General features: G+C 33.2%; 2 protein-coding genes and 1 pseudogene across 3 annotated transcripts in view; 1 reads left to right on the forward strand and 2 right to left on the reverse strand.

The window, feature by feature from the left end:
• The window catches only part of LOC107925432 (putative branched-chain-amino-acid aminotransferase 7), a 50,051-nt gene that overhangs the window by 20,750 nt on the left and 15,630 nt on the right, over nt 1-13,671 (reverse strand). The window lies entirely within an intron of this gene.
• On the forward strand, nt 8,645-10,200 carry LOC107925434 (protein FAM133-like; annotated as a pseudogene).
• LOC107925429 (DUF21 domain-containing protein At2g14520) lies at nt 10,037-13,043 on the reverse strand. Its single transcript, XM_016856090.2, has 11 exons — nt 12,742-13,043; nt 12,335-12,411; nt 12,171-12,254; nt 11,927-12,040; nt 11,731-11,817; nt 11,423-11,562; nt 11,240-11,327; nt 10,983-11,056; nt 10,746-10,870; nt 10,379-10,641; nt 10,037-10,286 (listed from the first exon to the last, which is right to left on the reverse strand). Exons 1-11 carry the CDS (start codon nt 12,917-12,919, stop codon nt 10,245-10,247), a joined length of 1,272 nt encoding a protein of 423 aa, XP_016711579.2. The 5' UTR covers nt 12,920-13,043; the 3' UTR covers nt 10,037-10,244.

Here is a 13,671-nt window from a genome sequence, read left to right on the forward strand (position 1 = left end):
GTTTATAAATGAATAAACATACATCAAAATCAAATCATCAAACCATATTTATTTATATTTAAACATATCAAAATCAAGCGACCAACCACAGCCAATTCCACTTATCATTTCAAGCTATTACCAGCACATATAATACCATTCACATTTACTTTTCATTCACTTCACATATCATTATAATCAAAATGAGATAAATCATTGCCAAACATAACCATATCCAAACTCTAAAGATAAGCCATATTCACATGGCTCAATATATATACATATTCAAAGTTGAACAAAATACATATTAGCCTATACATGCCATAAGTTCGAAAATAAACTTTTAATAGTACCGAAAGTTGATGATAGTGTGGATGACTTCGATAATGATCCCCAAGCTCGTGACTTACAACCAAAATCTATAAAACAAAATAAACAAACACACAGAGTAAGCTAACTTAGCTTAGTAAGCTTTAAGCACAATAAACAACTCAATGAATAATCAAAACATTCAACTAACCGAATTATATCAATAATATTACTTATTAACACATTAAGATACCTTAGCCGAATGTTCAAAATTGAATATATATATATCACCATATATTTATTTCCTATATAGCCAATTATACAAGAACAAATATGTTATCACATTAGCACTTACATGTATGGCCGAATACACAAAATTCTTAATGGACTCACATATGGCCTAATATATAAAAGTTAAATAAAACATCATATGTAACCTATAGTTCAAATTCAATAGAACATCACATATAGCCGAATATGCACATTCAAGTTAACTTCACATATGACCGAATACACAAATTCAATATAAACTCACATGTAATCGAATATTCAAGTTCAATATAAGCTCACATATACTTACCTACGTGGCCGAACATATACAACGTCATTCAACTGAATTTCACTTGCTCAATATCCATAGTAACTTGAACTCTTATAATCATAGAATTGAAAACAAATCACCGGCATAAAACCTACTAGGCATAAGCCTAATTACACACCGACAGAAAGCATGCTAGACCCAAGGTCTGATATTTATTCACCGGCAATAAGCCTATTAGGCACGAAGCCCGATCAATGTCACCAGCAAAAAGCTTGCTAGGCTCAAAGCCCTAGTATCCAAACTATAGAATCATTCCATGTAATACATACACACTTTCATGGTTTTCAAATCAATCAAATAAAACTCAATTACATTAAATCATTTATATATATCACATTCCACTAACATAATAATAGATTATAAAATTTGAATCATCACAGTAAAACATTCTATTTTCAAAATAATCCATGTTTAATTGCTTAAAACTTACCTCGGATATCGATGGACGTTACGAATCGGCTATTCGACTATTTTGGTTTTTCCCCAATCCAAGTCCGATTTCCTTTGTTCTTGATCTATATAATTTCAAATTAACCTCAGTTAAATACAATTTCATTCAATTTAATCCAAAAACACAAATGGAAAATTTACCATTTTACCCCTGATATTTCATACTTTTACAATTTAGTCCAAATTGCACAAAACACAAAATACACCAAATATCACAACAACATAGTTGAGCCGAATTTTCAACATACTCATACTAGTCCATACATTTCATTTATTTTGCATTTTAGTCCTTCAATTTATTGTTTTTGCAATTTAATACTAATAACTCAAAATCATCAAAAACTCCAATATAAAATATGTTAATCTAAAATATATTTTTAATATTTCATCATCAAACATCACAAAATACAATTATTCATCAATGGTATAACACAAAATATTCACCAAAATCAAAAATTCAAGCATGGATCGAGTAGTATTTGAAGCAACGATTTCTAAAACGTAAAAATCATTAAAAACAAGAACAAAACATACCTTAAAATTGAACCAACAATGGCCGAATACCTTGTTTCTTTTTTCTTTTCTTTCTTTTTTTTTATTTTCGGCAATAACAAAGTATGAATGCATGGCTTTATTATTATTTTTTTATGTTTTAATATATTATATGTTAACATTTAACATATTTTATTTATTTAACCTTATAAAAATAATATCATAAACATATGCATTAAATGTACATTTGGCCATTACAAAAATAAAGGATTATTTGCAACATAAATACTCCATATTAAAAAGCCACTATCAAATCAACCTTTATGATTTAAACTATCAAGTTTTCAACTTATGCGATTAAGTCCTTTTATCAAATTAATCACACAAACAATCAAATTTTCGTACGAAATTTTCACACATGCAAATTCACATATAATAAACACGAATAATAATATTTAAATATTTTTTTGACTCAAATTCGTGGTCCCGAAACCACCATTCTGATTAGGGTCTAAATCGGACTGTTACACACTATCAGATTGTTCATAAAGTCCAAGATCATGCTTTCAATCTATCAAGACATGGAACAGGAGATTCTTTGCTCATATCTGTTAACACAAATGATCAACCTCATTATGTTCATATTCCTAGACAAATCCCCAAGAAGGAGCTTATTAAACTTCTCTCAGAAAAATAGGTTACTAACTATAAACAAATTCATAAGCATAGTCAACTCATTCAGTCTACCAAAAGTTAGATTACATCCAAGGGAGATGGAGCTACATAAATAAAGTTTGATCACGGCCATCTTCACAGTCCTAAGGGTCCTTCAATCTTTCCTACACAACTTATGATGCAACCAATAGCAAGTCCAGTTGCAGAGCATAATAGAGAAGACTTTGAATGTTGCTGTGCCCTTTGTGATCCCGGTCTAGAAAAAAACATTATAAAAAGTTTTTCTGCTGATGGAAAACCTTTGTATATGTTTAAAGATGAGAATATTGGACATTGTTTGCGGGATCTACATTGTTCATATGAATTATGTGCTGGTGGTAGAATTAGTGCATGGATTGATGGTATGGACAATTCCGCCTCAAAACCATGAAAAAAGAAGAACAAAAAGTCCACTCAGTCATAATTTTACAAAAGATGGATGGAGGGAGATCCAAACATCGGACCACTTGATAAGGATAATGGTAAATTTATTTATCTTGTAGATTATTCAGCTAATTTACCATCACCAGTTCAAAAAGTTTCTCTAAAACCTTGCAAACCTCCTCCTCAAAATTAGAAACCATCTAAACCACAAAATATCATTCTCCAAGGAAAACTAAAACCTTTTTCTCAACCATGTTACAAAAAACTCAACAAATGGGTTCAGAAAAATCCTTTGCCTGAACAAAAAACAACTTCTGCTGTATGTGCGTTGCAACCTTCTGAAAAAACATTATATGATAAGGAGTTTCCACCTCTTGATGAATACAATGAGAAAAATTACACCCATGCACCAAAAATTCCCTCAAAAATTCAAACAGATATTTCTGGTGCACCGACAAAGATAAGTGTTGTAGAAGCCACTCTCAACTGGCAAACTGAGAATGCTTTAGCCCAAAATCATGCTTTGAAAAAGATTGATTCAAAAATTTTAACTGTTGAAGCCAAAGTTGATGACAATACAAAGATGGTGAAAGACATTATTAATCTGTTGCAAAAAAGGTTAGATGTTGTGGCACAAGAACCAGCCGTGCCAGGTCAAGATTTCTTTTCTCATTTAGCACAAAGAGAAAAAGAAATACAAAATCTCAAAGAACAAATCAAGACACTCCAAGAAACTGGGAAAATTCCAGTACTATCTCTAAGATCAGATATAATTGAGCTATTTCCTTCAATTCGACAAAAGAATCCTCTTCCAGCTGAAGGAGTTGGTATTTCCTTCCCAAAATTTCCAAAAAGAACCAAGCCAAGAACTTATGAAGTATTTCTAGAAATTAAAAGAAAAGAAGCTGAAAAGAAAAAGAAAAAAACTACTGAAGAATCTGGCATAGCTGAGAAGGAAGAAGAAATCAAACTTTGCAAAAGACCAATTGTTGACAATTCACCTCCAAAGGCACCTCCTCCAAAACAAGCTTCTAAGTCCTTAATGATCCAACAAAATCAAAATCCTTTGAAAATTTTTTTAAAGGACTATAAAGAATCGGTGATTCCAAAGATTTCAGCTTTACAGCTTCAAGAAAAATAATCAGATACTGATTGGTCAGATTCTAGTTCATCATCAAAATCTTCATCAGAAAGTCAATCGGAGGAAGAAAGTCTTTCAAAGGTTTTACAAACTCATTCAAAAGTGGAACAATCAGATGATGAAGATATGCCAGAAGCACCAGAATCATCTTCATCACAACAACGCTCTATACAAACAACTTCCATTGGAAGAACCAACTTTACTCTTGATGACATTCCACAAGAAAAATGGCCAGATAAAATTCAAGAATTTCATTCTTGGCTTGAAACTCGCAAGTTTACTGAAAAAAGTAATTACAATATCCTCATGGAGCTTGTATTTAGATTTACTGGAATATTACGAGATTGGTGGAATTCTATTAGTCAACAAGAACAAATGCAATTCCTGGTTCTTCAAGATCTTGCCCAACCAATTCGAATTATTTAACATCACTTTGTGAGAAATCTATATGATCTTTTAACCCTCAAAAGAAGAGAGTTTTACAAAAGAAAATGCTGTTCATATAGCAGAAGAGATCTGGTAAAGCACTTTAACATAATGATAAAATTATTTCATACTTTAGGCCTAAATTCAAATTTAAAGCTAGTAATTCTTTCCTCTCTTCCAGATCCTCTTTAAGTTGCAGTTAATCAAGCTCTCCAAAGATAAAATAGAGACATTCTCCAGTTAATAGTTGGAGAAATCCAGCAAGAGGTCTTTATTGCTTTAGAAGACATTTGCAACAGGAGGAAAATATTCAAAGATTATCTCCATGGTGATAAAAGAATTGATCGAGCATGTGATGAATCTCGTCTAAAGTACAAATGCTCCAAAGACAAGCTTTGAGATTGTTGTTCTAAGAAGAAGAAACATTTTAAAAGGTATTCTTTTTCAAAGAACACAATCTCTTTAAGATGGAAAAGGAGAAAGAAGCCATAATGGAGATATCTCAAAAAGAAGCGAAAATCAACAACAAAGTCTGACCGATGCCATGTAATCAAAAAGGACATTTTTCAAAAAAACTATCCTAAGAGCAAGAAGAAAGCAAAAAAGGTTACACAGATGATCCAACAATCAGGAATAAAGATTCAATAGAAAGATGATATAGAGTCCGTTTGCTTGATTGAAGATGAACCTTCAAATCGGACTATTCCTGTTCATTCTAATGAAATCTCAGATTCATGATCAGATAATTTAGATGTTCATTTACTGCAAGCCCAAGTTTAGAAAAACCATAGTAGTATTGTACATGTTCCTCATATTCCTGTGAAAATCTATTTAGACAGATATAGTAAACCCATTACTATAATTGCCTTTATAGGTACTGGAGTAGCTGAAACAATCATGAATCCAGATGTGTTACCTCCAGACTGGTGGAAGCCATATGTTAGGTATTTTAATTCTGCTGCAGATCATCCTTTTGCTACTCATTTGATCAGTAAACCCATCACTATTAAGTTCTTTCCAAGATGTAGTGTTAGAACTACAATAGTGGGTTCAAAACTCCCAGGAAAAGACATTGTAGTAGGTTTTGACTTCTACACAAAGGCCTAATATTCGAGAATCCTTCCTGATGGATTACGTTTCAAAAATCTATTTCAACCCTTTGTCTCTACACCCAAGCTTTTTTCTATCTAGTTAGAAAAAATTCTTCAAATCATTCAGGAGTTAAAAGAAAATTCCTTTGCAAATTCTCATTCAGAATTCCTACTCAAATGTCAAACCCTTTATGGAAAAATTTTAAATTTTTTATTACCCTTCCGTTTAAGAAAAATGAAGACATTAACCTTATAAAAGCTAGCCATATGGGAATGAATCCAGATCATTTATTGTTAGCAGAACAAGAATGCAAAGAACTTTAACAACAAGATCTGATTGAACCATCAAATTCCCAATAGGCATGTGAAGCTTTTTATGTGAATAAGAGATCAGAACAAATCAAAGGAAAATTAAGACTGGTTATCAATTACTAGCCTCTTAATGATTTCCTTCAAGATGACAAGTTTCTATTGCCAAATAGAAATTCTCTTTTTTCTAGCCTGGCTAAAGCAAGAATATTTTCCAAGTTTGATCTCAATGCAAGATTTTGGCAATTAGGAATTCACCCTGATGATAGAACCAAAACAGGGTTTTGTATTCCTAACAAACATTTTCAGTGGAAAGTTATGCCATTTGGGTTAAAGACTGCTCCTTCACTGTTTCAAAAAGCAATGATAAATATTTTCCAACCTTTTATGAAAAATACTTTAATCTACATTGATGACGTTCTACTCTATAGCCTAGAAGAAGAATCTCATGCTCGACTCTTAGAAGAATTCAAATCCCTTATTTTCAAATATAGGATAATTTTTTCAGAAAAAAATGCAAATAAATAAACCAGAAATTGAATTTATGGGAATGAAGTTGAAAGATAGACAGTACTCTCCAGGGCCTCATATTTCATAAGAGCTTCTTAAGTTTCCAAATGAAAACCTGTCTAAAAAAAGGTACAACAATTCTTAGGGATTGTTAATTATCTTAGAGACTTTATTCCTAAAGTTTCTAAGTATATTAATCCCCTAAGAAAAATGCTTAAGAAAGAGCCTCCTACATAGTCATCTTCTTAGACAAGAGCAGTACAAAAGCTTAAAGAAATGCTACAAGATTTACCTCTACTCCAAATTCTTTCCAATGGGAAAAGGGTTTTACAGACAGACGCCAATGATAAATAGTAGAGTGCAATATTACTTGAAGAAAAAGAAGGCAAAATACATCTTTGTGGATTCAAAGGTAGAAGATTTTCAGAAGGAGAAATCCATTATCATTCCACCTTCAAGAAAATTCTGGCAGTTAAAAAAGGTTATCTTAAAGTTTGAATTTCATCTTGCAGGATATCATTTCCTTGTTGAAATGGATATGTCATCCTTCCCTCAAATGCTCAAGTTCAAACAAAAGATAGTCCCATATCCTTAGCTCCTTAGATGGGCTGAATGGTTTTCAAAATTCTCTTTTGATACTAAGCATATCAAAGTAAAGGAAAACATCCTTGCTGATTTCCTTTCCAGGCCCAAGAAAAAAATCTTTGCTTACAAAAGAACTTTTTGGCCCAGACCTATAATAATGTACAGACCAGCCTCTTCATCCTCAACCTTTCATACCTCTTATCATTTGCTCCTAACCTCAACCTAGAATTCCTGCCAAAAGTTATGAACCTTGTTCATCAAAAAACTTTTCACCAAAAGACTAAAGAAATGATGTTTGAATATCATATTCAGGTTTTTAAAAATTTTGGAGGACTTATTCTCAAGCCATAGGGTGTACATCTAGATTATCCTTTTATACACCCAATCAAGTTTGAATTTGTTGAACAACCAGAAGAATTAAAATGGTTTTTATGGTACCTTACACTTCTTTTCCATATTGTCATACAATTCTTGTTCCTGATCTCCTTTACTATCTAATTTCCTGAACATTAGAATATCTTCACCTTTCTAAGCTGGTTTCATCCTTTACCACAATGGCTAAACATGATAAATCAGTCTTATCATGAAAAATCGGGACTTTATATGATAATTATCTTTTACAAGCCCCAATATTTCATGCAATGTAGAAAATCAACTCGGTTAGGATCTTTTCTTACTGCTTGGATTTACAAGATTTTTCCTGATGATATCAGAAATTCTGATTTTCATTATAGAGAAATCTGAAAGTTTCTTTGCCAGCTTAACAAAGTTATCCCATTTGAAGAATGGTCTCCTCCAGATGTTACTACTTCATGGGATACTTGGCCAGTTCAACATAAACCTTATCATAAAGAAATTTTGAGAATTTAAAAAAAATAGAAGTATTTAATTTCTATAACTCAAGACGTAAAATATATATATATAAGAGGAATTAAATGCTTTCTTTTTTTGGTTCAAATTCTCATTAAAATTTACATTACTTTCCATTTTGTTATTCTTTTCTTTCTTTCTTTTTTCTTTTTGCGGTGTCTTTTTTGTTTTGTTTTTATTTTCAATTGAAAACCCTAGACATCGTACATAATAGTTACCGATATTGTTATTTACGGTGACTTTTCATGTCGATTTCGACATTAAAGAAGAAATTTCTTTTTTCTCGTTGATTTATATGGTTTAAATCTTCCAACGGTTCAAAATCTTTAGAAACAATGATCAAAGCTTCAAATTATTATTTCTACAACAGTTTTTTTTCTAAATATCACTAGTGCTTTCGTCGTAAAAAAATTGTTTTTTTAAAATTTCCTGATGCCGCTAGTTTGACCCATTAAAAAATATATATTTTTTGTCTTTATTTGTCTACAGTAAATACTCTTATTTTTACTAGTTTACGAAAAATATATATTGGTATTGCTTGATACAGTGACGACATCCAAATTTTTTTTTTAAAGTCGATCATTAACTCATAATTGAGGGTGATACAGCCAGCGTGTCAAACGACATTGGATTAAAAAAAAAAGCAGTTTCTTATTAAGAATTCTGTTCGATAAATCGGGGGATATGGAAAAAAGAGAACGCATTCTAGTTGGTTATCTTAAACGGAGCGTTTAAGGTGATGAGTGTTTTTAGTGACACGGGGCGTTTTATGGGACTGTTGTAACTGCTCCGCTTGTAGCAAACTTCTTTGTCGCCGCCATTCCTTATGCCAATATACAGGAAAGGCATGGGAAATGATGAATTATGGAGGAAAATTTTTGAGGATTCCGTGTCTTCTTCTCTCTTCCTCTTCTTTCTCTTGTCTTCTGTTAATCAATTTCTACTGCATCAGTTAGATCAAATGAACGTTGTTTATATTAATGTTTGAGCTGTTAGTATTGCATTCCAACGTATCAGAGTTTCTTCTTTTTGAGCAATTAAAGGATAAGATTTGCACATGTGATCATAGTTTTTGGTTGGATCTGATCAATTTTTGACATGGGTAAATTGCCGCTTGGTAAAAAAAAATTGCATCTGTTAATGAAATCTGTTTATGAACAATGCTATTTCTGCATCACAGAAAACAGAATAGCTGCAATTCTTTTGAAAGAAGCAGCCGAACGTAGACGACAAGCAGAGAGGGATGGCATCCATGTTTTTCTTCAGCACCCTAAAGTGAGGGGTCGCCCAAATTCACGGTTCCTCGCCGCAACTGTGCTTGGTTTACAGTAAGATCAGTTATAATGTTGAATGTATCGGACAAAATGTTGGAAACATGTGCTTCAAGAATAATGACGAATCCCCTATAAATGAATTTTTTAACTTTTACATTTTGATGCTAATGTGTGTAAATTATCTGGATATGTTTCTTCTCCCCTCTTTTTCAGCAAATAGAGGTGTTGAAGTGAATGAGATGTGGCGAGTTCGACAAAAGGAGATGGAACTAAATGATAGGCTAAAGTCAAGATCAAATGACCATAGTGGGAATAGCAGAACTGATGTGGATATTAGCATCCCTTATAGAAGCAGAAATAGGAGGCATGAGAGCAATGTTAGTTCTTCATGCTCATCAAGCAAAGCAGTAGCAGAGGGTAGTTATTCAAGGGAACATGAAGGTCTAAGAGACAATGAGATCGATGAATTTCTTTAGTCAAGGTTTGTACCACATTTATACAAAAAGTTGTTATGTTGGGGGAGAATTAGTGGATTCACATGATGAGTCTCTTTGCATGTGAAGTCACCCCTCACGTAGGCTATATATGTTGATTTAGATTTTTATCAGTAAAAAGTTCAATGGTTAAACCGATTTTAGGATGACAGGGCGAAGTGCAGTCGAGGTTCTATAGGTTCTAGGATGGATGAAACTAGACCTTATCTACCTACAAATTCCGCGTCCCTAGCGAAGCCGTCAACAAGCTGAACTGGAATGGATGATCGTGTCAAGTTGGGTCCTGAAAAGCCTTCTTCCCTGAAGTCTGATGAATCTTCTTCTGATTCAGATCCCCATGAACATGGAAAGAACGAAAAGGACCACCCTGAGAGATCAAATAAAAGGCACAGTAGGAAGCACAAATCTGAAGAAAAAGCTAGAAATAGGAAAAATAAGAGGAAAGATCAGAAAAGAAGTAAACATGACAAGTGAAGTGAGTACTTGACAATTAATGTACACTACTAGTTTCTTATTTCTTGTCCCATGGTGCTGATTCATCATAAGCCTATATTGAGCTTTTCCTTCTTTCATCTCATTTTATACCACCACTGATCCAGACGTCTGACATGGTCATCAGTCCTCGTAATGATGATCTGTCTCGTCAAAGATCTCTTCCTGGCCAAGGTCATATTTTTAAAGCAAATGTGTGAGGTACTGTCGACAAAAATGGAATCAAGTTTGGTAAATATGGTAAGAGGTAATGGTACCTGTAAAAGCTCTTCAATGACATCTTCCATTGTTATTATGCCAACAGCCTCTTCTTCAGAGTGTGTTGGGAGTGGATTGCCATTTAGATGTAGGATGTCTGAATTCAAACCTTTTGTCCACTTCCTGCTCCGAGAACCACTTTTAAAAGAATTACTAGTGACGGGAAGGCTCTTCCATTTCTTAAATGAATGCTTTCGTCTTAAAGCACTCTCTCGAGGATGTTTCTCGCCATCAATGTCGACTTTCACTTCCGGCAAGGGACCTGTTTTGAAGTGGCAAAAATTGCTTTATAAATGTCCCTATGGACTGCTAAGTCATCGTACGAGTGAAAATTTGGGGAAAAAAATGCCAGTGGCTAATACTTACCCTTGGCAGAGTTAGTAGATGGCGACTGCTCTGTCTTGTCACATCGTCTTACAATAACGGCCATGTGGCTATGACCCTTTTGAAATTCATTTAATATATCATATAATGGCAACGCCTCTTGAATCCTATAACATGCAAACATATATATTATTATCAACCAATGAGTAAAAGGGATAGATTGTGAATGTTTTTGCAGAATATGTCTATTTTTTCTGGAGTTCATTAAGTAAAAGATACCTTGGAATCCTTCGTATAGTAACCCTTTTCACAGGCACTTCATCTTCAGGGTGGATTGTCAATAAATTCTTGACCTTGAAGATTAAAAAGATAAATGACTTAATAAAACACAATCAGCCCTCAAAAATTAGAAAAATAATAACCTAAGGGATATGAAAAAGCTTATTAAGTACCAAAAAGGGGCTTACGACATATTCATGTTAAAGGGAACACTTAGAAAGAGCTGAAAATAATTTGTATCCAAAGAAAATGATTACCAAAATGACTCCAATAATGTTTGTAGGCTGCTCATAATAAACTGGTACTCTGCTATGCCCTTTCTCCAAAACTAAACTCATTAATTCCCTGTCCATAGATGTAATTATACTTGCAATCAAAGTCGAAAAAGAGATGCAATTGCTATATATCTATCTTTGTTGGTGATTTGCAGAAAATCATACCTGTCGAACTTGGCATTAATATCAATTGCAAATGTTTCAGATATGGGCGTCATGGCATCTTTAGCAGTTTTCTCAGTAAGCTCAAGTGCTCCAGCAATAATTGTTGTCTCATCATGCGTCAGTTCTCCACCTTTTCCGGCCTAATAAAGGATCATAAATCTCAAAGTTATGATGAAAGAAAGCAGATTCTCTTAAAGCAAGTATTGATGGGATAAATGACAACCAAGTTAATAACAACTGAATTCCAAAACAAGGTAATGTACCTATAGTATATCAAATAAGATACTAAGAAAGCAGTTAAAGCACACCTCATTGCCATGCAAATTTACTAGTGTTTTCAACTCAGCTCTCCGGAAAAGTGCAACATGTCTATGGCCTAGAAGAAAGTCCAACAGCTGAAAATCACTTAAGATCAGTCAAGAGAGCTATTTGCAGGAATTACAAGCTTGATTGTCACTCTCATAGTTAAAATGGCATACGAGGAATTATCGCAACACTCATCACCTTGCTTATTGGGTAGGCAACAGGAAAACAGATCCAAACAAGAACTTGAACAATAGGAGCCACTGTTGCACCAATTGCCAAACCGTATCGAGAACAAACAGCTTGTGGTATTATCTGCGCTTCCAAGAACAAATTTATGCCGGAGACCACGAAACAATTGTTAAACCAAGTATGGGGACCTTATGGAAAATCTCATGTTCCAGGTTCATCAAAAGTGAGTAATCTAATCAAAGTGGATTCTCACCTCACCAAACACAAGAATCAAGGTAACCGAAATTAGGATAGCACCCCATGCTGTGACCAGACCATCAAGGAAAATGGGAAGTGCCTGAATAAAAGTAACAAAAAAAAGGGTTCCAAAATCAAGAAGCTGGATCACCTGTTGAAGATGTATTTATAATAATATACCTCCATTGCAGCGGCATTGCATAGAAGTAGCGTACAAAGCAACAAATGCTGGTTTTTGACAACCGGCAATATCTTTGCTGTTGGAACGAGTGAATAAGTGATAAAGTTAGCATTGGCAGAGCATTGACTCTGACTATTGAACATCCATCATACAAAGCAAAATATGTCAAAAATTTCATTAATCATCACTTAGCTTTGTCATGTGATTTCCAAGTCTATCCTTCAAACTTTGAAGTATTTTTAGGAAAAAAAAAAAACTGTGGACTACAAATTTCAATGAACAAGCTAAATAATCAAGAAATAAACATTCTATGATTCCATTAATGATTCGTTCTCATAAATTAAAATAAATCATTGTTATTGAATACAAATAGAAACGCATTTTAAAATAGGAAATGAAGAAATACCGGCATGTTTACGATGAGTGGGAGTACCAGACTTGGCAAGAACCTCAAGATCAACAAGACTCAAGGACATAAGGCCTAAAGTAAGGCCGGACATCATCCCAGCGAACAACACCAACAATAGTATTATGAGTATGTGAATAATGAAATCGGTTCCGCAACATCTTACCTCCACCGCCATTGTTGAATTTTATCTGCTTGTCTCCAAACAGAAATAAAATTCAAAATGAAGTCGTAGAGCTGTAGTTAGGAAAAGGATGAATATTCCATTGCTAAAAGCATGTTATATGTGAAGAGGTGTGTGTCTTATTAGAAAATGGGAGGAAGGAGAGAAGATTGATAAAAGTAATAAGAAGAAGAAAGGAGTAAGCGGCCGATTTGGCTTAAAAAGGGTGGATTTGAGTGACATTGTGACATGTGGGCTGTGCTGTAGCTTGTGCTTCGTGACTTCAATTGGAATTTGGTATTTCCCAATTTCCAAATAATTATAATATTACCGGATTCTATCACATCGGGTGAAAAAAAAATACCCCAACCTATATTATTATATAATGTTAGAAAATTACTTATATTTTACTTTTTAATAAAATAATAATTATTTTTATCTTACTTTAATACTTAAAATTATCTTCTATTACGGTTCAGTACATATTTTATAACGGAGTTTAAAAAAAAATCGATTACCATGTAGCAACTATTAAAATATATCATGTGAGAAATCCACTAATTAAAATGGGTCACGCTCCAAAAGATTTATTAAAATTGATAAGAAATAAATTTAAATTCAAAAATAGAAAAAATATTAAAAATTAAATATTTTAAAAATACTTTGACTTTAACTGATTGTTGATCAAGGTTGACCATTATTGATCAGCATTGACCGGTTTTTTTTAACTTTTAAATATTTTTAAATTTTCATAATTTTTAAAAAAA

This window comes from Gossypium hirsutum, chromosome A01 (genome assembly GCF_007990345.1).
Source record: "Gossypium hirsutum isolate 1008001.06 chromosome A01, Gossypium_hirsutum_v2.1, whole genome shotgun sequence".
Lineage (NCBI taxonomy): Eukaryota > Viridiplantae > Streptophyta > Magnoliopsida > Malvales > Malvaceae > Gossypium > Gossypium hirsutum.

What these genes read in the sequence shown, in the direction of transcription:
- LOC107925429 (XM_016856090.2), bottom strand. Translation starts at nt 12,919, where the DNA reads ATGGCGGTGGAGGTAAGATGTTGCGGAACCGATTTCATTATTCACATA. An exon ending in TGATTCTTGTGTTTGGTGAG is followed by an intron (nt 12,041 to 12,170) that starts GTGAGAATCCAC and finishes TTGGAAGCGCAG; the next exon opens with ATAATACCACAAGCTGTTTG. An exon ending in ACATTATTGGAGTCATTTTG is followed by an intron (nt 11,057 to 11,239) that starts GTAATCATTTTC and finishes TTAATCTTCAAG; the next exon opens with GTCAAGAATTTATTGACAAT.